The sequence below is a fragment of the Lycium ferocissimum genome, chromosome 4 (genome assembly GCF_029784015.1).
Source record: "Lycium ferocissimum isolate CSIRO_LF1 chromosome 4, AGI_CSIRO_Lferr_CH_V1, whole genome shotgun sequence".
Lineage (NCBI taxonomy): Eukaryota > Viridiplantae > Streptophyta > Magnoliopsida > Solanales > Solanaceae > Lycium > Lycium ferocissimum.
In genome coordinates this window covers 30,696,503-30,722,891 of record NC_081345.1, presented here as the reverse complement: position 1 = coordinate 30,722,891, position 26,389 = coordinate 30,696,503, and the positions used below count along the sequence as shown (strand labels likewise).

Sequence of the window (26,389 nt, the reverse complement as noted above, 5' to 3'; positions counted from 1 at the left end):
GTTGTAGTCCAAATTCTTTTGAGAACTTAAACAACCTTCAAATTTCAAATAAAGTAACATTATTTTCATGTGAAATTGTTAGAGAAATGGGTGCTTTAGATTTTGCTATAGGAAGCTGCAGACTTCAATTTCCAACATTTATGTTGCATTTAGTCTCAGTAGAAGTGGGTCGATTGGAAGATGAACATATTGATTTGTTAACTTTGAATATTTGAAGCACAAAAAAGGCGCCTTGTATTTTCTTGGATCCATGAAAAAATGGTGGCTTGTTGGTATGATATTGAAGAATTACTCCAGGGATAGGGAAATACAGTTTCGGAAACTGCACAAATTTTTAGAGATAATATGCAATTACACTTCTTTGTACAAAGCAGAGATTATAACGAAAATGAGTTGGGTGAAATAAAGTGACGGGTCGGATCCGGTGTAATTATAGGGGGAAATGGGTTGGGCCATTGTGATTTTTGACACGTGGCGGTGTAATTTAAGATTTTTGACGTAGTATAACTATAAGTTAACGACAAGGGCATAATTGGCACGGTGTATAACGGGTTAAATAAACTATTTCCCAAAGTTCAGGGGTAATTTTGACCCTTTTCCGTTTTAAGTATTACAGATTCTTATTTCACAATTCACAATTAATCTCATATAAAATAAGTAGATAAATTCACATATAAATAATGCACATATTTAGTGGATTTTCTTCCGGGAACATGTTATTGATGGAATATAAGCATAAACAGCGAAAACAAATAGCCAGGATCAACTTGCATGTAATAGAGACAACACATAATCAAGATATTAATCAAACATAAAATTGATACTTATCTCTTGAAACATGAATGCAACCTACTTCTTCAAGACGAGCAAAAACATCCACACCTTTCATCCTCCTCGTTCGGGTCTTCTACCGTATAACCTACCATCTACGAAATTTGTGTGGACGAATTTCTATAGAAAAAGTGTAGAAACTTGTAAAAAAGCTAGCACTAAGACCCTTTTTATAACTATATAAGTTTAGGATTTAAACCGCTTTTCCCAAACCTGCAGATCTTTCTTTTCCACCAAGAAATCGGATTCCATTTAATTCTTTATTATTCGGGCACGGCGAAATAATTTATCCCTATTAAATTACTTAATATATAATTAATCCTACCATAATAAATTACGAATTATTCCAAAAAATTCGTAATTGCGCTCCTCGATTCAATTTTGAAATCTAAAAACTTATTTAACTCCCCGTATTAAGATTACAAATACCAATCAATTAAATTCATTGACATTGACTAATTGAATCTTTTATATTTCGCTTAACTTATATCATGAGGATGGATACAAAATCACACATAGATTTTTACATGAGACTGATAAGCATCTAAAGGGATATCATCAATCTCAAAGTCGAGACATGGATTCTATCAACTAATTATTATTTCACAAATGTATTTTGCCATTATCCAATTTACTAGGAGTACATAGACCCGCAATTGAGTCGTACCTTTTAATAAATCAAAATAATGAACAAATCACATTGATCATAATAATCATATCAAGATTAAGAGTATAAGTACATTTAATGAGCTAGAGAGGTTGTTTCATATATTTAGTAAAAAAACACTTATCTCTAAATGGTCCGTTCAATACATACAAATGTACTAACACAAGAAGACGGAACTATACCGTTCCCATAATGAAGATACATTATATTTAATCTTGTGCTACAATCATACCGAAAGTTTTGTCCAATTTCCATCTTAGATTGTGAACACAAATTTTATACTTATAAGAACCGATGATTTAATCTTCCGTGTATAAGCTAAACTCTATACACTAAATCATCCACTATATAAGTAAAGGACACACATCCTGGTACATGGTCTATTAAACTCTTTATTAAAAAATGAATAAATAATTATTTTATAATAAATACTATTTCCAAATACATAATTAATGGTTAATATTAATACTAATAATTTGTTGACTAATTGAATCATTTAATCTGAAAAAGGTGGCATAGTCTGGAGAACTTCATACTGTATTATTTGTTTACCCTAAAATTGGATAACAATTAAATTTGTAAGTGAAGCCAAAGATACGCGGTTTAATTTAATACAATGTCAGATTCTATAACAGATAATAAAACGAAGCAAGGTGACAGATCTAACTATGACGAACGCCGATTGACCTCGAATACTGGGTGTCGGGGTTGATGCTGGGGGCCAAATGACAAAATTTGAATGGTGAAATAAGGATTAAAAAGATGAATAGTTACTGGTGATTTTATTACTTGCTTGATATATGAATATGCTTCTCTGTTGTCAAAAACATGTCCCAAAATAAAGGGGGGACTCCTCTTTATATAGTAGAGGAGTCCAACCTAGTACAATCCTAAATAAGGAATGTAATCGATGGCGGCTGGCACGTGATCGGTGTCGAAATATCCGGCTGATGGCGGATATTCCGGTCTTCTCATCATGGTAATTAACCGCCTCTTCATTCTGCCTTAATGTCTTGTTCCAGATCGATCTTGGAGCCCGAGCCTCGATAAAACCGATCTCATCTTGGCCGAGCATAATTTTCATAATGTTCATATCAGGAAACCGAGGATATCCGTATCCTCGGTTCTACCCGTATACATTATCAAGCAAAAGGGACAACTAACTATAGTCAAGTGCAAATTAAAAGTGGCATAGTCTTATTGTTAGGTTTATGACAATGAACTTGTACCTCGTTCTGTAGTTGTTTTCAATTATAATTGTCTGTATCTATTATTACATGTTTTGTTATGTTATATTCAAAATGGAAGAGGGACCTCTTTCGCTGCACCTTTGTGTTCGTGTCGTCGTTGCATTAGAGTACAAGTTGTTGCCACCTAATGGACCGCACTTAGACTCGAATCATATATTTAGCTAAAAATGTATTAACAATATATGTTGACAGTTAGATCTGATATTCATTTATTAACTTAAAATCTTAAATTGCTTATAGTATTAAATGAATTTTAATTTCTAGCCGAAGTGTTAAGAGTTTTTCAATGTTTCACTTGTTTTGCGCACTAGATTTTAGTCCTTAGACATCCGTCAATGCACAACGAGGCTGGAGAATTTAAGACTTTAAGTCATACCATCTGTGCATAATTTTATATTATAAGTGCATGCAATCTAACTATTTATAGTACTGTCATTAGTTTATTTTCAGATTATTATATCAATATATGTTGACTTACACCAGAATTTCTACATTACAATCTCAATATTATTAATTTATCCTTTCATAAGTTGCTTCCAAATCAAACGACCCCGTTGTATTACTATCCCAAAAATTTATCAAGCTTCTCAACTTGTGAACATTTTAGAGAATCTCGACATTTTTGTTAGAAAAATATAGTTTTCAAGTGAGGAAGAAATAATGCATGACTTTGATAGTAATATTTGTTCTTAAAGGTTTAAGCCTCAAACTTCGTTGCGGCGGGAATGATGGCAAAATTCCTCCGGATTTACAAAGCCAATAAATTCAAATATCGAAATAGCTTAATTCGAATTTCCCGCAAGAACATAATATTGTGATTTGTAGTGAAAATGAAAGAGAGAGTGAAATCTGATCCATCTTTATTTTGGAATAACAAGGTATTTATAATATCTCTAAGTGTCTCTTCAAACCAACATACTTGAATAATCCTTTAGGGATAAACACCTTTTAAATTAAATCTTTTAGAAATAGGTATCTTTTAAGCACAATCAGTAATTTTAATGGCTGAAAACATATTCACCAAAACTTCTTCTCGATACTTTCCCATCAATCGCTTACTAATACTAACCATTTCACCATTGGATTTGGGAGTTTGCGGTTCTCAATAAGTATTCCCTTTTCCTATTACAATTTAAATGTATTACTCTGAATATTTTATTTTGCGTGACACTTTTTAATTTCTTGTTAGTTCGTTTAAAAAAGAATATATTTATATATTTAAAATAATTTAATATTAAATTTTTTATTTTACTTTTAATGTCATATATTTTTGCTCATAAGAGTTTCATAACATATTTAAGATATTTTTACTGTGAATAAATTTCTTCTAAAATGGTAATCGTAGGTGTATATGCTGTTGGCAGGTTTTTTCCACAAACCTCGTATGCCGTTGGCTCATTAATCATGAGAGCGACGTTGGAATGTTTTAGGACCGTCCTCCTGTCTTGGCCGTCAAATCTCCAAAGCAAAACCCCTTGTGCTTCCCACGAGTTTCAACTGTCGTGTCGAAATAACATTGGATGCACGTTAACAAGTACAACAAGTATGGAGAGTGACCTCCCAACATGGGAAGATACAGTACTCCATTATTTATGGTACGAGTTTGTAAGAATATGTTAATACGTTTAGCTCATGTATTTGTTTAAAGAATAATTAGTATATATAAATTATAAATTTAGAACTCAGTAAGAGTAAGATTATAAAATTCATAAATTTTAAATTCTAGATCTGCCTCTTCCTACCAATGTTCATTTGCTCATATACTCCACCTGGACGTCAAATCTCCGGATGCAAAAATCTCTTTTTACTTATCAAATCAATAAGGGAGCAAATAATAATTGTTTTTTTTTTTTCTTTCGAAAGTGATCTTTAATACTCATTTATAATTTGATTAGAAGAAAATATTTCTTGCAGAGTCTGATCGAATTTAAAGCCAAATCTTCTCGCAGAGTCTAATTGAGATTATTAAGCGAACCTTTGGTGCTGGATGATATGTGACGCTTTCGTTATTAGGGTTTCTTCATTTTTTCATCATATTTGAGTTCTCAGTTTTACACATTGCCCAAAATATAACCATAATTCTTATTTACTTTTAGAAGGAAAAAAATGATTCTCTTCTATATTTGGCTAGTCCTTTTTTTGAAGGAAAAGGTTTGGACCTCTATAAATTGAAGAATCCTCTTATTATATATATATATATAACACAATAGATCCTTTTATATATGTAGTGTAACTAAAAGAATTTTGTTTATCGAGATTATTCTCTCCATAGTTTTTAATACTTTCTTTTAAATTAGGTTTTTTAATATGTAAGTCAAAACCAAACCATATTATAATATTATGCTTTTTAGTATATTTTCTTTGTTGTCCGATTTATCGTCGTTTAAGGTTTGCAAATTATTAGCTTCCGCATGAAGCCCTGATTATTTCGATCCCGACAGTCGTCCCTATGCACCAACATCATTCAATCAACAACTTCGTCGCTTCTCACATTGCTCAATTAATCCGGCTCTATTAGTGTTTGATTTGGGATTTTCATTAAAAAGATTCAAAATATAAAACAGTAAACATGACAATGAAGTCAAGAAAATTCAAAGAATTACTCTAATATATATATATATATATATAAGTAATTTTAACCTTTTATGTATTGTAATTTTTCAGAAAGAATATTTGGATGAACCCTTGCATCACCTAAGCTCGGCGCATGGGCCTCTTATTCTTTTCGTCTTTCCCTATTTTTCATCCTCTATAAAATCCTCGATGTAAGACATGACACCAAATGTATTTCTGTCCTAATTCAAAGGGGAGGTCATCTCACTCTATCTCTAACGTATCATGTCATTAACAAGCTCATCATGGAGTCCCATACTTGATTCATGGATATCCAACTCATCCACTGGATCGTTACTTACTCGGACGCCATCAGCGTCCTTTTTACATAGTGAAAACCTAGCCACGTCCAAGCATGCTGCAACAAGCTGTTGGCAGGTGAATAAATTTAAGATATTTAAGATATTTTTACTGTGAATAAATTTCTTCTAAAATGGTAATCGTAGGTGTACATGCTGTTGGCAGGTTTTTTCCACAAACCTCGTATGCCGTTGGCTCATTAATTCAAGTAGCATGAGAGCGACGTTGGAATGTTTTAGGACCGTCCTCCTGTCTTGACCGTCAAATCTCCAAAGCAAAACCCCTTGTGCTTCCCACGAGTTTCAACTGTCGTGTCGAAATAACATTGGATGCACGTTAACAAGTACAACAAGTATGGAGAGTGACCTCCCAACAAGGGAAGATATACTCCATTGTTTATGGTACGAGTTTGTAAGAATATTTTAATAAGTTTAGCTCATGTATCTATTTAAAAAATAATTAGTATATATAAATAATAAATTTAGAACTCATTATAGTATAAAATTTATAAATTTTAAATGGTCTAATCTGCCTTTTCTACTAATGTCCATTTGCTCATATACTCCATTTGGACATCAAATCTCCGGATGCAAAAATCTCTTTTTACTTATCAAATCAATGAGGGAGCAAATAATAACTGTTTTTTCCCTCCGAAAGTGATCTTTCATAATCATTTGTAATTTGATGAGAAGAAAATATTTATTTCTTAAGAAGTCTAATCAAATTTAAAGTCAAATCTTCTCGCAGAGTCTAATTGAGTTTATTAAGCGAACCTTTGGTGCTGGACTGATAGTGTGACGCAGTCGTCCCAATGCACCAACATCATTCAATCAACAACTTTGTCGCTTCTCAGTTCTCACATTGCCCAATTAATCCGGCTCTTATTAGTGTCTGAGTTAGAATTTTCAATAAAAAAAAGTTCAAAATATAAAACAGTAAAGATGACAATGAAGTCAAGAAAATTCAACAATTACTCTACTATATATATTTATGCATAAGTAATTTTAACTTTTTATATATTGTAAATTTTTAGAAAGAATATTTGGATGAACCCTTGCATCACCTAAGCTCGGCGCATGGGCCTCTTATTCTTTTCATCGTTCCCTAATTTTCTTCCTCTATAAAATCCTCCATGTAAGACATGACACCAAATGCATCTCTCTCCTAATTCAAAGGGGAGGTCATCTCACTCTATCTCTAACGTATCATGTCATTAACAAGCTCATCATGGAGTCCCATACTTAATTCATGGATATCCAACTCATCCACTGGATCGTTACTTACTCGGACGCCATCAGCGTCCTTTTTACATAATGAAAACCTGGCCACGTCCAAGCATGCTGCAACAAGCTGTTGTTGCATGCGAGAAATGGAGCCCCTAAATCCTTCTGCTCATACGAAAACTAATATTGTCAAAAGACCCAACAAGGAAAATGTCAAAGAAAAAGGATATTATTATAAAGAGAGAGTATTGGAGGCACTAGTAGTAGGGGAAGGCGATGAAGGTGAAATGTACGGCAGTGGTGGAGGAGGCAGTGGGTCGGATGGTGGAGGTGGGCCGGGTTCGGGTTATCATGATTCAAACAGTGGGTATGGGCATGAGAGTACAGAAGCCTACTACAAGAAAATGATCGAAACTAACCCGGGTAATGCACTTCTACTAGCAAACTATGCCACGTTCTTGAAAGAGGTAAGTAATAATTCAATTTATTCAATCCACAATTTCCTTCTGACATAAGTACTAGTATAAGACTATTAACGAAGTTAGGAATTTTACTAATGCTGTTCAATTATATTCAAGATATACTGTACTTGTACAAAAGAAAATATTTCACCTGCATGTGCACTATAATTCTAATTTTGATTAAAGATGTCTAAGATCACCTTTCGATAGACATAGACATAGCTACGTCCCTGCTACTAGTAATATTACTGTTGTATATATGTGATTAACTTGTTCAATTAGTATTGTGATTGATTGCACAATATGATAGGTGAAGGGGGATTTAGGAAAAGCAGAGGTGTATTACGGAAGAGCAATACTCGTAAACCCGAACGATGGAAATGTGTTGTCACTTTATGCTGATCGAATATGGCTAACCCAAAAAGATGCATCTCGCGCCCATGCTTATTTTGATCAAGCTGTTAAATCTGATCCTGATGATTGGCAAGCCTTTTTTTAATTAAAAACTTATTGTAAAGAAAGTAATACAAGTTCAAGCAGTCTTTTTACATGATGGAGTATTCATATTGCAGTTATGTACTGGCTTCATACGCTTGGTTCCTGTGGGATGTTGATGAGGAAGAACTAAAAGATGAGCCAAGTGGAGAATGTGGAATTATAGAGACTGCATATTCAGTACCAACAACCTATTTAGGAGGAGTGCGTCGGCCACCCGTTACTGCCGTTTCTTAAATTCATGCAATCCGAATTGAAATAATCCCAGATAAAAAAAAATACCTCAATGTTCAAGAAATTTCAATTCGAATCATGGTGCACGATGTTGAGAGTAGTGAGTAGTGACTTCTTGGTTTCGGACTTTACAGTTACTCAATTGGACTACTTTTGCAGCTACTTTTGCCTATTCAGGTGTATAGGGATCTTTACTTTCTTATTAGCTGTGTACAATAAGATCTTACAGACCAACTTGGCCCAACCTATACTCCTATTTCTAGGGGTGTACAAAGTAAACCGACAAACCGCACCAAACCGATAAATCGAGTCAAATCGAGGAAAAAATCCGACCAGTAGTTTGGTTTGACTTGGTTTGGTGTTGAAAAAAAAAAAAACTGACCATAATTTGTTTGCTTTGGTTTTAGCTAAAAAAAAGTCAAACCAAACCGAGCCAAACCAACCCGACATTACATGTATTCAATTTTTAAAATATTTTATGCATAAAAATATTTATTTGTAATGTAATTTATAAATATTTCTTAAATTTTTTCATAGTTTTTTATCTATTATCATTTTATTCAAGCTTGAATTTATAATTTTGAATGTCAATAAGTTTTATATCCTATGGATATTAGTAACTCATATAAAGTCCAAACCAAAACCAACTCAACACTAATACTAGCAAAAGAAATTCAATTTACCACTAGGAATGACAATAATGTTGGATATCTATTCTTTAGTTTTGCATAATTGGTTTAGAGAGTGAAAATACATAACTTAAGTTTTTTTTTTCTTGTCATGTAATCAATACTTATTAGTTATACTTATTTTAGCATGACTTAGTATTTTTAGATTATGATCATTTTCTTTATGGCTTATTAATTAGCAATAATTGTTTTAACCGATTTTATTATCTTTTGTTGAATATTTTAAGACAATGTCATCACCCTTCTCACATTTTGTGTTATTTTCTTATGAAACACCTTAATTGTATAGTTGTATCTTACTAGGACTAAAGAAATATTTGAACTAAATGTTATATGTTTTGTATCAAGACTATTCCGAAAAAAAACCCGAAAAATCCGAGAAAATCGAATAACCCGAGAAAACCCGAGGTTGAAAAACCCGAATTTTATTGGTTTGGTTTGGTGTATAAATTAAAAAACCCGACGCAATTGATTTAATTTGGTGTTTAAAAAATCCGAACCAACCCGGTTCATGTACACCCCTACCTATTTCAATCAATATTATACTTTATTTTGACACTACTAGAACAGTAATCATGCATTACCGTTAGTATATGTTAGCATTTCTAGATAATAATAAGTCTTCAAGTAAAATGTCTTAGGACCCGTTTGGCCATGAGAATTTTTCACTTTTTTTTTCCGGAAAATTATTTGACTTTATTTGAAAATCAGCGTTTGGCTATGAAAATTCCAAATACAATGTAAAGTTGTAGTTGAAATTTGAAAAACACCTAAAAAGTTATTTTCATTTTTATTTTTTGAAAACTATTTTCACTTTCAATACATTCAAACAACTAAATGTTATTTGCAAAAACTATAGCCAAACACAACTTCATCTTCAACTCTAACTTCCAAAATTCCAAATAAAATGAAAAATATTTGGTTTTCATCGCCAAACGCCATCTTAATTTATCCTACTTAATTTATACTCCTTAGTTAACTAGCCACCTTATTTTACTAGGAAGTGGGCTATAGTATATGTGCCATCCTTTCTTGGGCTCTAGAAAGTGGAAACTCATCCTTAATCATACAGGCCAAATATGGGCCTCGGAGTTGACTGTTTACTGAGCAAAGTGTGACAAGCTGATTCCTAGTTATATTCACATTCAAAATTTGAGTCATACTCCAGATTTACTTCTTTTTTTTTCTGTTCTTTTTTATTTTTATGGAAGCAGTAAAAAAAATTGTTGTTAAGATCTGAATCATAAACCATATAGGTTCACTCTCAAAGTTGTTTGTACACTAAAATGTGCCAAAAAGCAACATACAAAAATTGAAATTGGTACCTTTTATGAAGGAATTAAGATTTATCAACATACAAAAAGCAACGCCACTTTTCTTTCTTCCGCTTTTCCTCTAGTAAAGTGCCAAATCTATTTGGTGTCGTTTGGTAGGTAGTCAAAATTATTCCGAAATTATAATTTCGGGACTAATTTATTCCATCTATTGGGATTATTTTATACCATCTAAAAGATGGTATAAAATAATCCCAGTATAAGTGGGATAAGAAGGGATATCCCATCTCTTGGGATGGAATGCATTTTATACCTTCTACCAAACATGGTATAAAAAATTAGTGCTGAGATATCACAACTTATATGATGCACCAAACGACCCCTTTGAGTTTAGTACAAAAGAGCTGTGGTTTGTTTTGGGATATCAATCAGCAAATACTGATTTGTATTTTGGTGGATTTAATATTTACATCAAATTATACTGATTGACTATTATTAAATGACATAATAAAATGAAAATACTTTTACTAATTAGTACTTTCTGTACCAATTTATGTCATAAATTTTCCATTCTGATCTGTCTTAAAAAATGATATATTTTTGTATTTAAAAATAATTAACTTAATTTTTTTACTTTTTTTACCCTGAATAAAATAATTTACAATCACATAAATATCTATAACTTATTTTAGATTATAAATTTTAAAAGTCTTTCTTTCTCAAACTCAGTTTCCAATCAAACTTGAGTAGTGTTAAGTAATAGAAATATATCTAAAAGATATAGTAATATTATGTATTTCCTGATCTTTACGTGTCCGGACCTAAAACTCACATTACAATTCAATTAATTCCCTAGCACATTATAGGGACCGATAGCGAAACCATATCCACTACCACGGGTCCCATGTTTAATGTTCCCCGGCAAGTCATTAGCCAGGACGCTTCAGCATAAAGCTTGCATACTACTACCTCAATCGAACGATTGAAAAGCTTGCGTGCACAACACGCTCTTTGTCGAGGTTGTGAAATAATAAACAGCATCATAATGTGTGTCACATCACTTCTAGGACCTTCTGCTAGTGATTTTTTCCATTAAAAATATATGGCTAATGGAAGCTGCTTTTATGAACGAATCTTCGCCTTCGAATATACCACTTGGACCGTCCTCATTGAAGACTTTTGAAATAAGTTTAAATCTATTCTTTTTGTCCACAGAAAGGATAAGAGATTCAGAAATTTTATTTTAGTAAAATAGTCAAATCATTGTAATTCGAAGAACATAACTTCAGAAACCTTTTTTCTTTTTCTTTTCATCTTCTTGCAACACCCTTTTTACTAGCAGTGTCTCAGACTGACTACAATTTAAAAAAAAATACTCCCTCCGTTTCAATTTATATGAACCTATTTAACTGGACATAATATTTAAAAAAAAGGGAAGATTTTTGCAACATGTTCAAATAAGCGCTTAAAATTTGTGTGGGTAAAATCATTCATAAAGTGAATTTGTTTCTAAATTAGGAAAGGGATCATTAATTTTAATACAGATTAACAAAAAATAGGTTCAAACAAATTGAAACAGAGGGAGTATAATCATTTTTAATAAACATAATACAAAAGATTCACAAATAAGGTATTTGTAGTGTTAACTGTGTCATAATAATAATAATAAATAAAAAAATTATCCGTTCGCTTTATTTGTCATGATTTGACATAGCATAATATTTTATACTATAAAACAAAGAGGAGTAATTTAAATTTGTAGTGTTAACTGTGTCTTACTATTGATGTCATTTTAACGTATTAAAATTTGACATTTTAAATATTACATAATATGTAATTATTAAAACTTTTACTAAAATAGTATAAAAATTAATATTTTTAAAGATTAATAAAATTTTCGTGTAAAATAAGCAATAATGTCTTTGTTTGCTTTGGAAAGAGCGTAGGGAAAAATAGTCGCTTTTGGATGAGTTAACTGATAAGGCTCCTTGTCCTGGAAAGTTGGCTACGTGGCACGTGTGGTCGACCTGTTTCACGGCGTGGCGGTTGCTTTCAAACTAGTTTTTTATCAAAGCAACAACCTCCTTACTACGACATATTTATTCTTAGTAGATGCCCATAAAAAACTTTTGGTTGAAATTCAAAGTACTAGTTTCTTTGTGAGTTTTGCTCTAAACAAAGTTGGAATTCTCTAAGAACTTTGTTTAGTCATTTTGTAAGATGGCAAGTCCTATGGAGAAGGGAACTCATAATGATGAAATTGTGTCGGTGGAACTTCCTGCACCTCCTTCTTGGAAAAAATTGGTACTACTCCTTTTATCTTCTTGAAGAAAATTGGTACAGGTTTTATTTTCTGTGCTCTACCTGTAGTTGCAGCCTCAATTTGGAAAGTTAATTGCTTTAGAACTTCCTGTAATTTTCTGCTCTTTGCTTGCCTTAATTCATGTACTATAGTAGCTTGAACATTTCTAGGTGTTGGTCAGTTAATTCTTAGGCTTTTGGTTCCCAAAATTCAGTTAACAGGAAGCCTATCTCTGTTTGCAGCTTCATTAAAGTTGGGTTTGCTTACGGAGTAAAAGTAGATTTTTCTTTTGTTTGTTGGTGGAAAATTGGGGTTTGAAGAGGGAGCTTCACTATTTAATTAGTGAACCTACTGATGCAGGATAGTAGCTTGGATTTTGCTGGTCTTGGTTAGCTTACTTATTTCTGTTTAGAGTAGTAGTTTTTTTTCCTGAAGATTTAGTTAAGAGGAAGGTCAACGCTATTTCCAGCTTCACTGAAGTTTTTTCGTGGGAGGTTGGGCAGAGGGTGATTCATTATTTCACTAGTCTAGTTTGAATTTCAATAACCGACAATACTAGAAAAGTGAACAGCTGCAAATGGGGAGGAAGATGGAAAAAATTTTGAGCAGGAAAAACTTGCGAGCAAAAGAAATTGTCTTAGGTTTATTATTATAGACATTAGAGAGGAAGGAGCGAGGGAGGGCAGGCAGATACATATGAGAGCCTTATATTCTTGACTTCATATGGAACATTCAAGTTTTCACTCGCTAGTTTCTTTAAATGTTAAGTTAACATGTCGATATAACAAGAATTTCATCTTTAAGAACCTTTGAGGTGTCATACACACCGAGGTTTATGGAATCCGCCAACTTGGGAGGATGGCATAATTAAGGATGAAGGGGATTTACTTCAGACAGGGTGGGTAAGTGACATATTCAGGGACGAGTTAAATTAGTTAACCCTGTATTGACAGCTAATGGAGCGCAATCTAAGGGGTTGATTCTCAACTCTCTATTTTGGGCAAAAAATAGCAGTATTTAATTCTTTAAAAAGATAAGACTAAAAAACGTGAGAAAAAGAAAAATAAAGAATGAAAGTGGACAGGGAAAGAAAAAAAGGTTTAACAACTGTAGCATATACTTGAGTTGAGCGGGCTCAGTTATGAACTACGTCGCAGTCCCTATTTGACTAAAACAATATTGGACCAAACGTACTTCATGGTTGGTTGGGTCATAACCCATATGACTCAATCTGTCTATTTGACAACCTTGTAATTCTCCTGTTCATATTTTGCTTGCCGTGTTTAACATTTTCCTTGACAGCTCAGATAGTCCATCTTTAGAATCATGTAGGTTAGAATCATTATAGGGAGTCTGGCCTTATTTTTAACACTGTGAAGTGTATCACTATTAATCTAACTCTTCCTATTCATCAAGAAATCAGCAAACAACCTCACACGTGAAAAGTAGAGAGAGTAGTTTGTAAATGTGCTGGAGATGGATTGTTGGACTACGTTATGTTGTGTACTTTGGACATTCTTTGGGAGAAATAGGGGTAGTGGTATCGAAAGGAATTCGAAATGTGCTATTGTGTAGCTTTACGTGTACACCTTACATAGATTTTACCTCCGTCACTTTGCAGTTCACGCCAAAGCAAGGGGGTACACCGAAGAAGAATGAGGTTGTATTTATTGCTCCAACAGGTGAGGAGGTCAAGAACCGCAGACAGTTGGAGCAGTATCTCAAATCACACCCTGGAAACCCTGCAATTTCAGAATTTGATTGGAGTACTGGTGAGACTCCAAGGAGATCAGCAAGGATCAGTGAGAAGGCCAAGGCAATGAGACCAGCTTCACTACTTGAATCACCAAAGAAAAGACGCCGGACATCGTCTACAAAGAAAGATAATAAGGAAACGGATGCTGGAAAAGCTGAAAAGAGAAGTTCAGAAATGAAAGAGATGGAATCTACCAAAGAAGAAAATGAAAATTCGGAGAAGAAAGACGGAGAAGCAGAAGCTGAAATGGAGGACAAGGAGAAGAAAGATGTGGAAGCTATGAAAGAAGATGAGCCCATAGAGGGCGCTGAAGTGGCCCCTGCGGAGAAACCAGAGTCTGAATCTGAGGAATTTCACAGTGCTGATGAGGGCAAGCAGGACAAGTCCGAAAATGAAGAAACTGAAACAGAGGACAAGGGGAAGAAAGAGGTGGAAGCTGCACAAGAAGACGAGCACACTGGGGAGAAGCTAGAGTCCGAATCTGAGAAAGTTCACAACGCTGATGATGGCAAACAGAACAAGTCAGAAAATGCAGAAATTGAGGAAAAACAAGTATCTGGAGAAAAGCTGCAGCCTCAAAATGATAAAGATAGTCCTGCAGCTGATGTAAATGAGCACAAGCCAGAAGAAATTGCCGTGGAAGGGACCAATGCCACAGCAGGAGGAAGTTCAAACCACGCGGAACTTGCTGTTGGTGGGGAATCTAAGGATGCCCATGGGAATGATGGAGAAAATAGGCCGAAAGAGGAGGAGAAAGAAATGAAAGGAGCTGATTTGGTTATGGGAAATGACAAGATTAGCCAACCAAAGCTGGCTCATTCCCAGCAGCATCAGTCACCTGCACCTATTAGCTGCTGATGTATCAGCCGAATCACCCTTAGGACATATCCTGTTTACATGTTTTACTGACTTTTGGATTCAATTTGATTATTGTAATAGTAATCTGTTGTAGTTTAGTGTCTAGTTTCCAGGAATACTAGCGTCTTTTGTTTGTATGTATTTGTTTCTGTCGTGATACACTAATCTGTATTAAAACTTTGATGTAGAATGTTTTAGCAGAAAATCTGTGACTTACAGATTTCAATTTGCTATAACTTGTTTGGTTGACTATGCTTTTGAAACGCCCCTTGTTATGCACACTGTGTTCATAGTTGAATATTTTCTAGGACATTTGATCAATACGTGCAGATAACTCGTGAAATTGAAATCTATTAACACACTGTGTCAAAGTTTTCTTTACAGTTGAAAAAATGAAATCAATGAGCATAGTGGCTTCAAGAGTTTTTAATCTGAAGCAACACTTAAGTATTCACCATTTTCGTGCAGTTTTGAGTTATGAAACGCACCATTAGTGGTGCCATTAGGACTATCTGCAAGCAGTTCCTTTTTTCTATTCTCCTCATACTTTCCAGCAAAAGAATCAAATAAAATTCCAGCACCAACTCCAACAGCCAAATCAATAGTGTAATGACCTCTGGTGCTCAGCAATCTGATCGTTTGCAATACGTTCAAGGTGTCAAATAAATAAGACAATTTCCATCTCTGCATACGCTTCATATCCAGAGACGCGATCACAGATGCTGCAACGTGCCCCGAATAGAACAAGAAAAACGACACATTTCCTACTGGAAAATCAGCGCCTGACCCCAAGAAATCCTACATCCACAAAACCGGAAAACGATCAGTGGCCTGAGCAAGTAATGCTTCTGTGCATTTTTCTACTTTGAACCATGCGCATGTATAAATATAAGGGTAGATGGAAGATCACATGGTATACATAAAGATAATGTGGACTTTAAAACATGGGGTACCACTGCTTCTGTTTACGTAGTGGTGGTACCACTAGTAAGGAAATATTATTATCATATTTGTCCAGATAAGTGCAAGCAATTTTTGTAGCTGCATGTGCAGATCAAGAAAAAGACTAAAACTGATAGTTGGACATCGTGATATCATGTGTTGTTGGTCTATGGTCCACAGTGACTTCAAAATAAGAGGAAATTTTGAAAAAGAAACAAACTCAGCATTGCAAATTTAGAAAAAAATACTTTTGTTTAGATGAAGGGTACTTTAGAGCAACCGTAAAATTATCTGTGTGTGATCAATAAGTTATGAGTTTGAGCTGTAGAATCAGACATTAATATTTACGTGTTTTAAGATAGGCTGCCTACATTACACTCCTTGAATGCGATATTTCCTTGGATCCTACATGAATGCACGATGGTCTGTGCACCGGCCACCGGGTAGGAAATTTGTCTTTTAAGGAACAAAAAGGAAATAAGAGAGAAAGAAGTGGGTGAAATCTCTCATAAGAAAGATAAAACAGAGAGCTTGTATTACATTTGTTGGTTTTTTTTGTTACCTCTGGTAATGGCAGCTGTGTAGCATATCCAAGAATGCCTCTGCATGTGAACATGAACAGAGTTGCAATAGTCGCTCGTGGCCGCCCTTCAATTAAGAAAGCCCATACTATATACACCATTTGCATACCCACGAACACCTATGTGCAAGGCAATTTAATTTTCTCATAAAAATAAGAAGATTCCTACATTTCAAGTGAATAAATGAATTTGGCAAATTGTAAAACAGAGCCAGGAAAAAATGGTCGCAATGCATAAAGCAAACCCCTTAATCCTCCCTAAATTCCAAAACTACAGTAATTGAACATGAAAATGTAGATTCAATATAGATCCTGCATGGATTGTGTGATCATTTCATTTAAAAATTTAAATTATTTCTTAAAAATGCGTATAGAAAAGGAAAAATTATAGCTCAATACTTTTGTGTGATCTAGTTTACAAAATAGCCAGCAAATTTATAAGTTTTATATATTTATACTTAAATATACATATAATATACATATCCTATATGCATAATATACATATATTTTACGTTTAATATACATATCAATGTATATGTTTTGTATATTTGGGGTATGCATACCGTGTTAAGGCCAGCAAGAAGAGTATTGAGAGCAGGTTTAGAATCAAGCAAACGATGAATGCGACGTGTAGCGATGAATCCCAGATCGAAAGGCGGGGATGAAGATGGGACCATACGAAGCGTGTATTCCACCCCCATGAAGAAGAACAACGAGGTCGCGAAGATGCATGGGATGGGATGGTACTTCACCACATTGAATACATCCCTAGCTGTCAATCTCATGAAAAATGCATTATTCAACCACCCTGAATCATCCAAATCTGAGGATGGTCTCTTCTTCATGTCGGAAATTTTATTGTCGTCTTTCATTTCGTTGTTTTTGAATTGGACGTCGTTAACGGAGCCGTTATTGTGTTTTTGGTTAGAGATACAACGTGATCTAGCGGTGAGGGTTGACGGAGAATAACCAAGATGCAGAGTATCTATTGGAGTTTCGTGGAACGGGGACAAATGAAGACATGGTGAATGGCGCTATAATGCTACCAATAATTGTGCTAATTCAAAGGCATATGTCTGTAAAAGAAATAAGGATTTTCCCTTCGCTTTGACGATGAAATTCTGCCCCGTCCTTAATATTAATGGGAGTCCAATAGCGGGATTTGGAAAGGTACTTTTTTGAGGAAATCTTAGATCTCACTTTAGAACTTATATGACAGGGAGATATTGAGATTGACAAATGTGGTGTTGGAAATTTGGTCTTGAACGAGAATGAGGCACCTATTTATGTAGATTTGGTTTACACTTTACGGGGAATAAAAGGAAGCAGCAGCCTCGAGGCTAGCTTTTAACGCGTGGAGAAAAGGGCTCTCCCCAATGGCTATTGTTCCTTGATAGGAAAATATTTAGACCAACAATTTTATTTACTCTATCAACTTATATGACAAAGTTTGATAACTTCTGATGATAAATATACCATAATATTGTATGGTTATAACTTGTGAAACTTATAGTGTTACGCATTTCATAAGACCGTTGTGTGACTATAAAAAATTATCGTTAAGAATAAAATGAGAATTTTGAATTTCGTTTTTAATTTTTTTGAAATTAACATTCTGTACTATTAGTATTTGCTAATAATATAAAATACGTTCACAATAGCGATAGTGTTACAGTTCAGATTTGACGCTGTCTTAAGTCTTAACAATTGTTGTTTGACTTCTTATCCTTTGGCGGGTTTTGAGAAAATGTAGTCCGTTGGTGCTTGGACTTTATCCAATTTGATCTTCACGATATATTTTCAATGTGCAATGAATCTAACTGTTGGACTAGAGGCAATTGCTATTTAACTGATTCGATTGCATCACTGGTAAAAACAAGGAAACACAGGAAAATTCAGCAAACAAAAATGATAAGAGGGAAGGGCTTCAGAGGATTAACTAAGGAACTAATCCAAAAATAAGTGAAGACAAGTATATGCTTTTAATATAACCATTTTGTCAAGTCTGCTTCGAAACCGACATTCATATTATGTTATATTAGTATATGTTTAGTATAACATAATCTTGTAATAGCGCTAGCAGTCAAACAAAATTCGAACGAAAGACATTATTGTAAAGAGGTATGATTGTACGGTTTTTTTTTTTTTTTTAAATGTGGAGGTGGGGGGAGGAGGAAACGAGGGAGAGGATTACAATGTGGGAATCAAACCCTCGCTAATAAGGTGAAAGTTTAAGTAGTCAATCAACTGAGCTATTAAAATTCCCTCCGATGATTCTACAAAGTCGCTAGGCTTGTAACAATCTTTTTGCAACGAGAGTAAATATCTCAAAAGGCCATTGAACTTTGAGAAATTATGTAGTAAAGTCATTGAACTTTGCTACATATCAATAAAATCACTCAACTTTAGAAAATTCTCGGTGGTGAAGCTAACAATCTCCACAAAATACACTAGCAGAGAGATTTCCATGTATAAATGGCTTAGGTTTTTTTTTTTTTTTTTTTTTTTGGGGGGCGGGGTTTTCAAACCTTAAGCAAATTATCCTAGAACATTCATGGTGCAAAGCTGGACAAATGAATTGGTGGAGAAGTCGTGGTTCATGACCTTCTGGAGCCCCAGGGTTTTATACAAGTAGAAACTTGATGTCCTCATTATTTTAATCTAAATTTGTTAGTTCGTCACTAGTTTTTCTATTATATTATATATTTATTTATTTATTTTATTTCTAATCTAATATATCCAAGAGGGACGAATACAACAACAACAAACTGGACAAAAAGCTGTCTGAGTTGTATATTAAATTTGGGCTTATTTCAATTGTACTTGGTTTCTTTCCGTTTTTTCAAGTTGTGGGCCCACTTCATTTAACAAGTACTACTACTCCCTCCGTCCCAAAAAAATTATCTTTCTTTCCTTTTTAGTCTGTCCCAAAAAGATTGACATCTTTCTACATTTAGAAACAATATAACTTTATGAGATGATTTACAGCCACACAAATATCTAAGGCTTGTTTTAGACCACACATTTCAAACATCTTCCTTTATTTCTTAAACTTTGTACCAAGTCAAACTAAGATAATTTTTTTGGGACGGAGGGAGTACTTGGTTTGCCACCTATTCTCTGTACACGTGTATTCCACTTTTACGTTATCATATTTCTTTACTTCTACACTTCATTTTATTACTCTATTATAGAAAACACATGAAATTATACTCTAAGCAGGGACTAACATGTGTACATTTCAGAAGTTTAACATTAATTCTACCTCATGTGTGTTTACTTTTTAAGTCCCCATGTATCCGCGATATCTTAATTGTCCTTTCATTTTCTTCATTTGGCATATAGTCCCTCTGTCTCAATTTAAGTGTCTAAGTTTGACTAGATACGGAGTTTAAAAAATAAAGATAGACTTTTAAATCTTGTGGTTCTAAACTAAAAATGTGTATAATACAATAAATTATCCTTTGAATCTTGTGATTGTAAACTTGACATGTATGATATTTGAATTGTCAACTTACTAAATATAAAAAGAGGCGAACATAATCAAAATAAGACAAATCTTTAACAACAATTGAGAAATTAAGAGAGAAAATAAGAAGAAAAGAAACAAAATATGAAGACTCACTAAGGAGAATCGCGGTATCCTTTGCAAAATCTACAAACCATAAAGACAAACTAAAGTGAGTAACCAAATTAATCATGTTTGGCCTCGTGCATCGCACGGGCATAGTTTGCTAGGATATTTCTATTTCTATTTCTACTACATACAAGCGAGAGTTGGGGAGGACGAACACAGCTGTACCAACTTGTACAAATAGTTACACGAAGTGTAGTTTTGTTGCAAAGTCAATGTGAATTGTACAGTGTAATTGGGCTCAGTTAATTAAGGGCCTGTTTGGAAAGTCAACCAGGTAATTGGAATTGGGTGTAATTACACAGTTTGACCAAGTAATTACACAGTTAGGTGGAAATTGGGTGTAATTGAGAAGGTGTAATTACACTCTTCAATTCTCAAGGGGGGTTTTGAGAATTGAGTGTAATTACACCCTATAATTACAGGGTCACTTTTTAGTTTGTTTATTTTTCGTTTATTTAATTTCTTTTTATTTTTAATTATTTTTTATTTCTATTATTTAATTTCTTTTGATTTTTAATTTATTTTTAATTTCTATTATTTTAATTTCTTTTTTTACTTTTACTTTTTAATTATTTTTATTTTTTAAAATGTATTTTTCTTTTTATATTATTTATTTTTCATTTCCTTTCTTATCATTCCCAACCTTTATTTCTTGTAGTTCTATGTAATTGCTCGTATTTTTATTTTATTTTATTCATTTAGCATAATCGTGTTGTTATTCTAATTTTTGAAACTACACCTCTTAATATTGGAAAGAATGAGTCATTAACAAACTTGACATATATCGAGTGACATTTTTAAAGTAGAATTTCGTTGTGAATGAGGTTATAGACTTATATTTTCTTTAAAATTATTTACTTAAGTTACGTTGGAACTTACTTATGTAATGTTGGAATTTGACACAAGAGTATTATATTAAACTTTTTCTTTTGGATTTTGAATTTAGGTTATATTTTCATTTTTAAATTATTTGCTTTCACATTGCATGTTGTTTATTTTTTTACTTACATTTGATGAATTTTTTGTGTCAAATATTTGAGTAATGTTATCACATTATATTTATAAATATTATTTTTTTGTCAAACATCCAATCGTTTTCACAAAAAAAAAAGTCTTCTTTTAAGTTTTATAATTAATTAAAATTAAATATTATTAATATATCAATTTTTTTACAATATTAGTTACAAATATATGATTATTAATTAATATATTTTCAAAAAATAATGTATTATTAAATAACTAATTTAATATCATTTATAAGGGCAAATATTTTTTAAATTTTATTTTTAAATTAAACTAACTGTATAATTACATTTATGCAACCAACATCGCGCTTTTAATTACACTATAATTACGTTATGACAAACAAACAAGTCATTATAATTACACCAATCCAATTACCAGGTGCCTTTTCAAACAGGCCCTAAACATGCATACAAAAATGGGAGCCCAAAGACGGAAGACCGAGGATCCCTGTGGAGGAAATCCTGAATCTCACTTTAATGAAGCGTTGGAAATTTCGTACAGGAGGAGAATGAGGCACCTAAATGTACATTGCAAATTGAGCTCATCTTCATTTTCTCAAATTTTCAATTAAACTTGTGACACGTCTCTTTTTAATATCAATAAACTAAGATTTAATCTCCTGTTAAAACAAGCTCCTAACCGTTTAATTTCTGATACTCTCCTAATTCCTAAACGTACAGTTCTCTCAATCTCGCATCTCTCAGAACTTTTGCAGGCCAAGAAATCTTTTCCCCCAGAAAGAATTTAGCAGCCGACTTTTTATGATATGCTGTTAATTGATTTTATGCCAATCGTAGTATAGCAAAATGTCATGAGGACTACAAAGCCATGTCCAAATGCACCTTACTAGCTATTGAGGAAGGCACACTTCGTCGCATTTTGGAGAACAACAGTTTAACTATTGACAAGTTACATGATCACAAATCTCATGGCTGCCCAACTTATGGCGGGAGGAGGACTGTTTTAACGATTAATGTGACAAATGTCTGACAGGAAACACAGGAATGTGTTTTATTAGTGATTAATGTGACAAATGTTTGACAGCAAAGTACGGCCTTAAAAATTTGTGAAAATCTTTTTGCACGTCCCGTCATCCCATCAAACCGAAGACACCGAACGATCGACTTGTGAGACAAAAATAAACCTAACACAATCAGTGTCGTGTAAGACGCAGAAACAAAGATTCTCGATAGCGAATCATTTGATAGAACGGATTGCATTTCATTTACACCAAAACCCGACCCACCAACCAGAACAAAAACGGGTGCAAAACAGTGCACACATTACTGCAAAAACTCAGTAAGATACCAGAGCCTGATGACTCTTATCATATCAGTGAGGGATACAACTCCTTCCAGCAAGCCTTGTTCATCCACCACCCAAACACGATGTACATGGTCCGACACAACTTTATCCACCACTTCCCCAAGTGACGATTCTTGATGGCAAGTCACTTGTTCCCTCCATGAAGATCTCAGCCCTGTAGATTCATATAATGGTGTTCCCGACAGCATTTTCAAGAAATCAAGAACCTCTAGATTCAGTAGAGGCTGCATTTGCGGTACAGGACAAGCTCTCAAGTCCGTAGCCGAAAATGTTCCTACAATCTTCCTCTTCTTACCCTGCAAATATTATGCGAAACTGGACAGTACAAAAAGCATTTTACAATATAAGGCCGTCTAAAAGACGGCAACATTGAAAATACTCACTCCAAACTCTATCCTAATCTATCTCTGTCCTAATCCCTGTGCCCATATTGGACTAAGCACGAAGTCCAAGGAAAAAAGGAATGACTTCTGAAATTTGTGATCTACAATCTAACTTAGACAGAAGTGAATCCATAATTTATTTCAAGTTTATAAATACTGAAGATCTTTAGAATTCATTCATACCACAACATCTCACCACAAATACAGGATTTGAGCCAGAGCTACAAGATCTGTCAAACCTATAACTCTCTTGTGTTCGCCCCGGGCCTTAGATATTCGTGTGATTATATATTACTATAAAATAAAACTTTAAAGCTAATCATTTCTTTTAAATATAAGTAGATAAGCAAACATGCTGAAAATAAAATAGAAGTTACATTGGAACCGAGGAAGTAACAACTAACACATGTAATTAACCTACTATGCTAAACTCACCAATAGTGTATGAATCTTAATTATGTTACAACAACAATAACAACATACCCAGAAAATCCCACATAAGGTGTCCCGGAGGGAAAATGCATTGGCATCTTACCTCCCAATTTCAAGATAGAGAGGTTGTTTAGGAAGATAAATCGTGAATCTTAATAATGTTAGTGTATATAAATTAACTCTCAACGTCTAAGACCAAAAGCTTCAACTTACATTAACAAGCTGAGTATGATCTTCTTCTATGTCATCAGACGACTCCACGATTGGTACTGCATTGAGCGAAGCTGTTCTCATGCATTTGATCACATCGATAACTTTTGCCTTATTAATCACCCCAAAAACAGTGTCTGTGATTGCTTGCAATTGTTTGTCTGAGACCTTGTTCGACATTATAGCTTTAAGCTCCTGCTGGTCATTCAAAAACCTTAGCAGATCCATTTGTGTTAGCATTCGATAACACGATGCGGACTCAGTGAGCTTAACACATGTTATGTTTTCTGATTGTCCATCGACTGGTACCATGGCTCGGTGTATGCCTTTGCTGAAAACTTCCATGCAATCCACAATACTTCGCATATAAACCAGTAATTAATGGAAGATCCAACAATTACAGGATTTAGAAAATAAAAAGACAAGCCTTGGATATCCAAAAAGCATTGAAGATTGCAGCTTAGGATGAACTCAATTTTAGTGATCAACGATATTTTAGTCTTGCTTGCAATCAGCCAAGCCAAACAATGATTGTACTAACAAAAACTCTTTACATCCAAAAAATACTTCCTCCATCTTTATGCTGACTGATTTTAAGGGGACACAAAATTTAAAAATTAAATCTAGCCTTTTGAAACTTGTGGTCTAAAACAAACTAAATTATGTGGTGGTAAATTATCTCATTAAGATAAAAGAAGACTTCAGTAAAATTGTTGCAGAATACAGGAGTGTATCTTTCTTTTTTGGACTACTGACTAAAAACTAAAAGGAATAAAATGTCACATATATTGAGACACAAAGACACAGAGCGGTAGTTGGCTCTATTTATATTAATAGAGGCGGATACAAAGTTTTAGTTTATGGATTATGAATTCTACAATAGGACAACACTTAAGTTCAAAATAAATATTTTATACATAATAGGTGAATTTCTTAACACAAATACCAGATTTAGACCTTATGCTACTGAATTTCAGCGAGGTAAGCTGTCAAAGCAGAGCCTTAAATGTGCTCCTTTTGCTTTTTCTTGTTGGTCCGGACTTCAGTGTGACAATTTAATTACTAACTTATATAGACCAATGTATTTTAAGAGGTATATATAGCAAGTTATGCGGATTATTATTGACAGCAACTCATCCTATTAATCTGATAAGTGTAAAAACATGATGAATTGCCAGTGTATCAAAGCTAAACTCTTGAAAAAGAATTTCCAACAACCTCCAGTACATACCTAGTGTTAGGACTGAGGGTCCACAAGCTAAGACTCTCAAGACAATGTCCTATAATTGAAGAAACAGGGACCATCATCTTTTTCGCCAAATCATCATCATGAGCACTACCATTTCCAGCAATATGTGCCAAAATATCAAGCATAGTAACCATCCCTATATAATGTTTCCTCACAGCACCAGTCTGTTTATCAGATTCCAAAATCATAGAACCACCAGCTCCAATCCAGTGTCCAGGTGGCGCAGCCACAGGAACCGCCACCACCTTGTTAGCCATCAGTGTTTTTATAGTGTCTGTCAGCGTGGCAGTATATGGAACCTCAACAAGCCTTCTTTTGTCAACCATTAAATCCTTCACTTGCTTGTCTTTCAGCATTTGATGTTGCTGAGGTAATTTATTGGGGCTTCCACCTTGTACCATAGTTGCCTGCATATTTTTGTATATATTCTCTGTTTCTGTTTTAGTTTTTGGGTTGAAAATAACTGTATGAGACTGATTGAGGTGTCCTAATATAAGGTTCATCCTAAGGACTGGAATGATCTGGCTTAATACGTGTCAGCATTATGAAATGGAAGACAGAACAGTGACACTTGTTATTTTCTTTGCTACGTGGTGCTTGCGTCTTGAGCACTGTCCAAGATATTCTCTCTATTTAGAGATATTTTGAGCGTTCTTTTAAGAGTGGATAATCTTTGCAGTATTAAAATACTTTAATTTGTTATTGTATTTTATAAGTATGTTGTTTTCATTCATCGAGCAATTGGAGAGCTAACACGACATATATGAGATGAAATAATATTAAAATTGTATACGGGTAAAACCGAGGACACGAGTACGCTCGGTTTCCCGTTGTTATGATTATGCTCGGATAAAGCTCGAGCACTTATCACCGGATCGGAAGCCCGAGGTCGGACGATCTGAGGCGACAGCGGAAAGATGATCAACTGCCATCAACAAGGCACCGAAATATCCGCTCACTCGGATATTCCTGCGTCCAATCCGTGACAATCATATTTATTTACTTGCTTTACTTAGAATTGTACTAGGTTAGAAATTCCTCTATTATATAAAGGGGAGGCCTCCATTCATAAAAGGGGGTTGGAGAAAAAAGAGAAAGAGGATTCATATCAATAATCATTTAAGAATTCAGCATCCGTTTCCATTTGTTCTTGAGTTTTACTTAGTTTGCATTTCTTTATAGTTTGTAACAGGAGGCTACCGACCTCGGTTTTCTAGTCCGAGGTCACGTGAATCCGGCATTCGGTTAGATTTGACTCTTTGTCCATTCCATTATACATCACACTATTCAAATCTTTGAACGAATTTAGCTGCGTATCTTTGGCACCTCATATAAATTTAACTGCTTACATTTTTAAGGTTAAACAGTTTGGCGCCCACCGTGGGGCCTTAGATATTAGTGGCGGTTTAATATAACGCCGTGGTCAAACTCAATATTTCACGCTTGTTCTTTAGGGTTTGATTGTGCAGATGAAATGCCGATTCACATTCTCGTCAACTTCAAATGAACCCAACCATCACGAGTACGATGACGGAGATGCACCGAACCATAACGCGCCCCGTCAATCCCGCCGTGCCTGCTCATAGCGGGAAACATTCCTACGGCGAGGGGATAATCTTAGGCCATGCTACAGCAGCCTGCAACTGCCAGA

The 26,389-nt window shown here is 34.2% G+C and overlaps 4 protein-coding genes across 4 annotated transcripts; 2 read left to right on the top strand and 2 right to left on the bottom strand.

The window, feature by feature from the left end:
• The first annotated feature begins 6,647 nt into the window (after window positions 1–6,647).
• LOC132054575 (uncharacterized) lies at window positions 6,648–8,317 on the top strand. The gene is made up of 3 exons (XM_059446556.1): window positions 6,648–7,351; window positions 7,656–7,828; window positions 7,918–8,317. The coding sequence occupies exons 1-3, from the start codon at window positions 6,869–6,871 to the stop codon at window positions 8,075–8,077; spliced, it is 816 nt and encodes a 271-aa protein (XP_059302539.1). The 5' UTR covers window positions 6,648–6,868; the 3' UTR covers window positions 8,078–8,317.
• A 3,735-nt stretch (window positions 8,318–12,052) lies between these two features.
• On the top strand, window positions 12,053–15,181 carry LOC132052245 (methyl-CpG-binding domain-containing protein 11-like). The gene is made up of 2 exons (XM_059443687.1): window positions 12,053–12,341; window positions 13,961–15,181. The coding sequence occupies exons 1-2, from the start codon at window positions 12,258–12,260 to the stop codon at window positions 14,951–14,953; spliced, it is 1,077 nt and encodes a 358-aa protein (XP_059299670.1). The 5' UTR covers window positions 12,053–12,257; the 3' UTR covers window positions 14,954–15,181.
• On the bottom strand, window positions 15,130–17,827 carry LOC132052246 (phosphatidylcholine:diacylglycerol cholinephosphotransferase 1-like). Its single transcript, XM_059443688.1, has 3 exons — window positions 17,039–17,827; window positions 16,458–16,595; window positions 15,130–15,751 (listed from the first exon to the last, which is right to left on the bottom strand). Exons 1-3 carry the CDS (start codon window positions 17,345–17,347, stop codon window positions 15,380–15,382), a joined length of 819 nt encoding a protein of 272 aa, XP_059299671.1. The 5' UTR covers window positions 17,348–17,827; the 3' UTR covers window positions 15,130–15,379.
• Window positions 17,828–22,302: 4,475 nt separating this feature from the next.
• Window positions 22,303–25,219, bottom strand: LOC132052244 (SNF1-related protein kinase regulatory subunit gamma-like PV42a). Its single transcript, XM_059443686.1, has 3 exons — window positions 24,721–25,219; window positions 23,493–23,847; window positions 22,303–22,760 (listed from the first exon to the last, which is right to left on the bottom strand). Exons 1-3 carry the CDS (start codon window positions 25,149–25,151, stop codon window positions 22,422–22,424), a joined length of 1,125 nt encoding a protein of 374 aa, XP_059299669.1. The 5' UTR covers window positions 25,152–25,219; the 3' UTR covers window positions 22,303–22,421.
• Window positions 25,220–26,389: the final 1,170 nt, after the last annotated feature.

Bases quoted from the DNA above. Each gene is read 5' to 3' on its own strand.
- LOC132052245 (XM_059443687.1), top strand. From the start codon at position 12,258: ATGGCAAGTCCTATGGAGAAGGGAACTCATAATGATGAAATTGTGTCG. The intron at 12,342-13,960 runs GTACTACTCCTT...GTCACTTTGCAG, and splicing joins CTCCTTCTTGGAAAAAATTG to TTCACGCCAAAGCAAGGGGG.
- LOC132052244 (XM_059443686.1), bottom strand. From the start codon at position 25,151: ATGCAGGCAACTATGGTACAAGGTGGAAGCCCCAATAAATTACCTCAG. The intron at 23,848-24,720 runs GTATGTACTGGA...TTATATGCGAAG, and splicing joins ACCCTCAGTCCTAACACTAG to TATTGTGGATTGCATGGAAG. The intron at 22,761-23,492 runs GTAAGTTGAAGC...TAATATTTGCAG, and splicing joins ATCATACTCAGCTTGTTAAT to GGTAAGAAGAGGAAGATTGT.
- LOC132052246 (XM_059443688.1), bottom strand. From the start codon at position 17,347: ATGAAAGACGACAATAAAATTTCCGACATGAAGAAGAGACCATCCTCA. The intron at 16,596-17,038 runs GTATGCATACCC...CCTTGCACATAG, and splicing joins TTCTTGCTGGCCTTAACACG to GTGTTCGTGGGTATGCAAAT. The intron at 15,752-16,457 runs GTAACAAAAAAA...TTGTGGATGTAG, and splicing joins CACAGCTGCCATTACCAGAG to GATTTCTTGGGGTCAGGCGC.
- LOC132054575 (XM_059446556.1), top strand. From the start codon at position 6,869: ATGTCATTAACAAGCTCATCATGGAGTCCCATACTTAATTCATGGATA. The intron at 7,352-7,655 runs GTAAGTAATAAT...ACAATATGATAG, and splicing joins ATGCCACGTTCTTGAAAGAG to GTGAAGGGGGATTTAGGAAA. The intron at 7,829-7,917 runs GCAAGCCTTTTT...TTCATATTGCAG, and splicing joins AAATCTGATCCTGATGATTG to TTATGTACTGGCTTCATACG.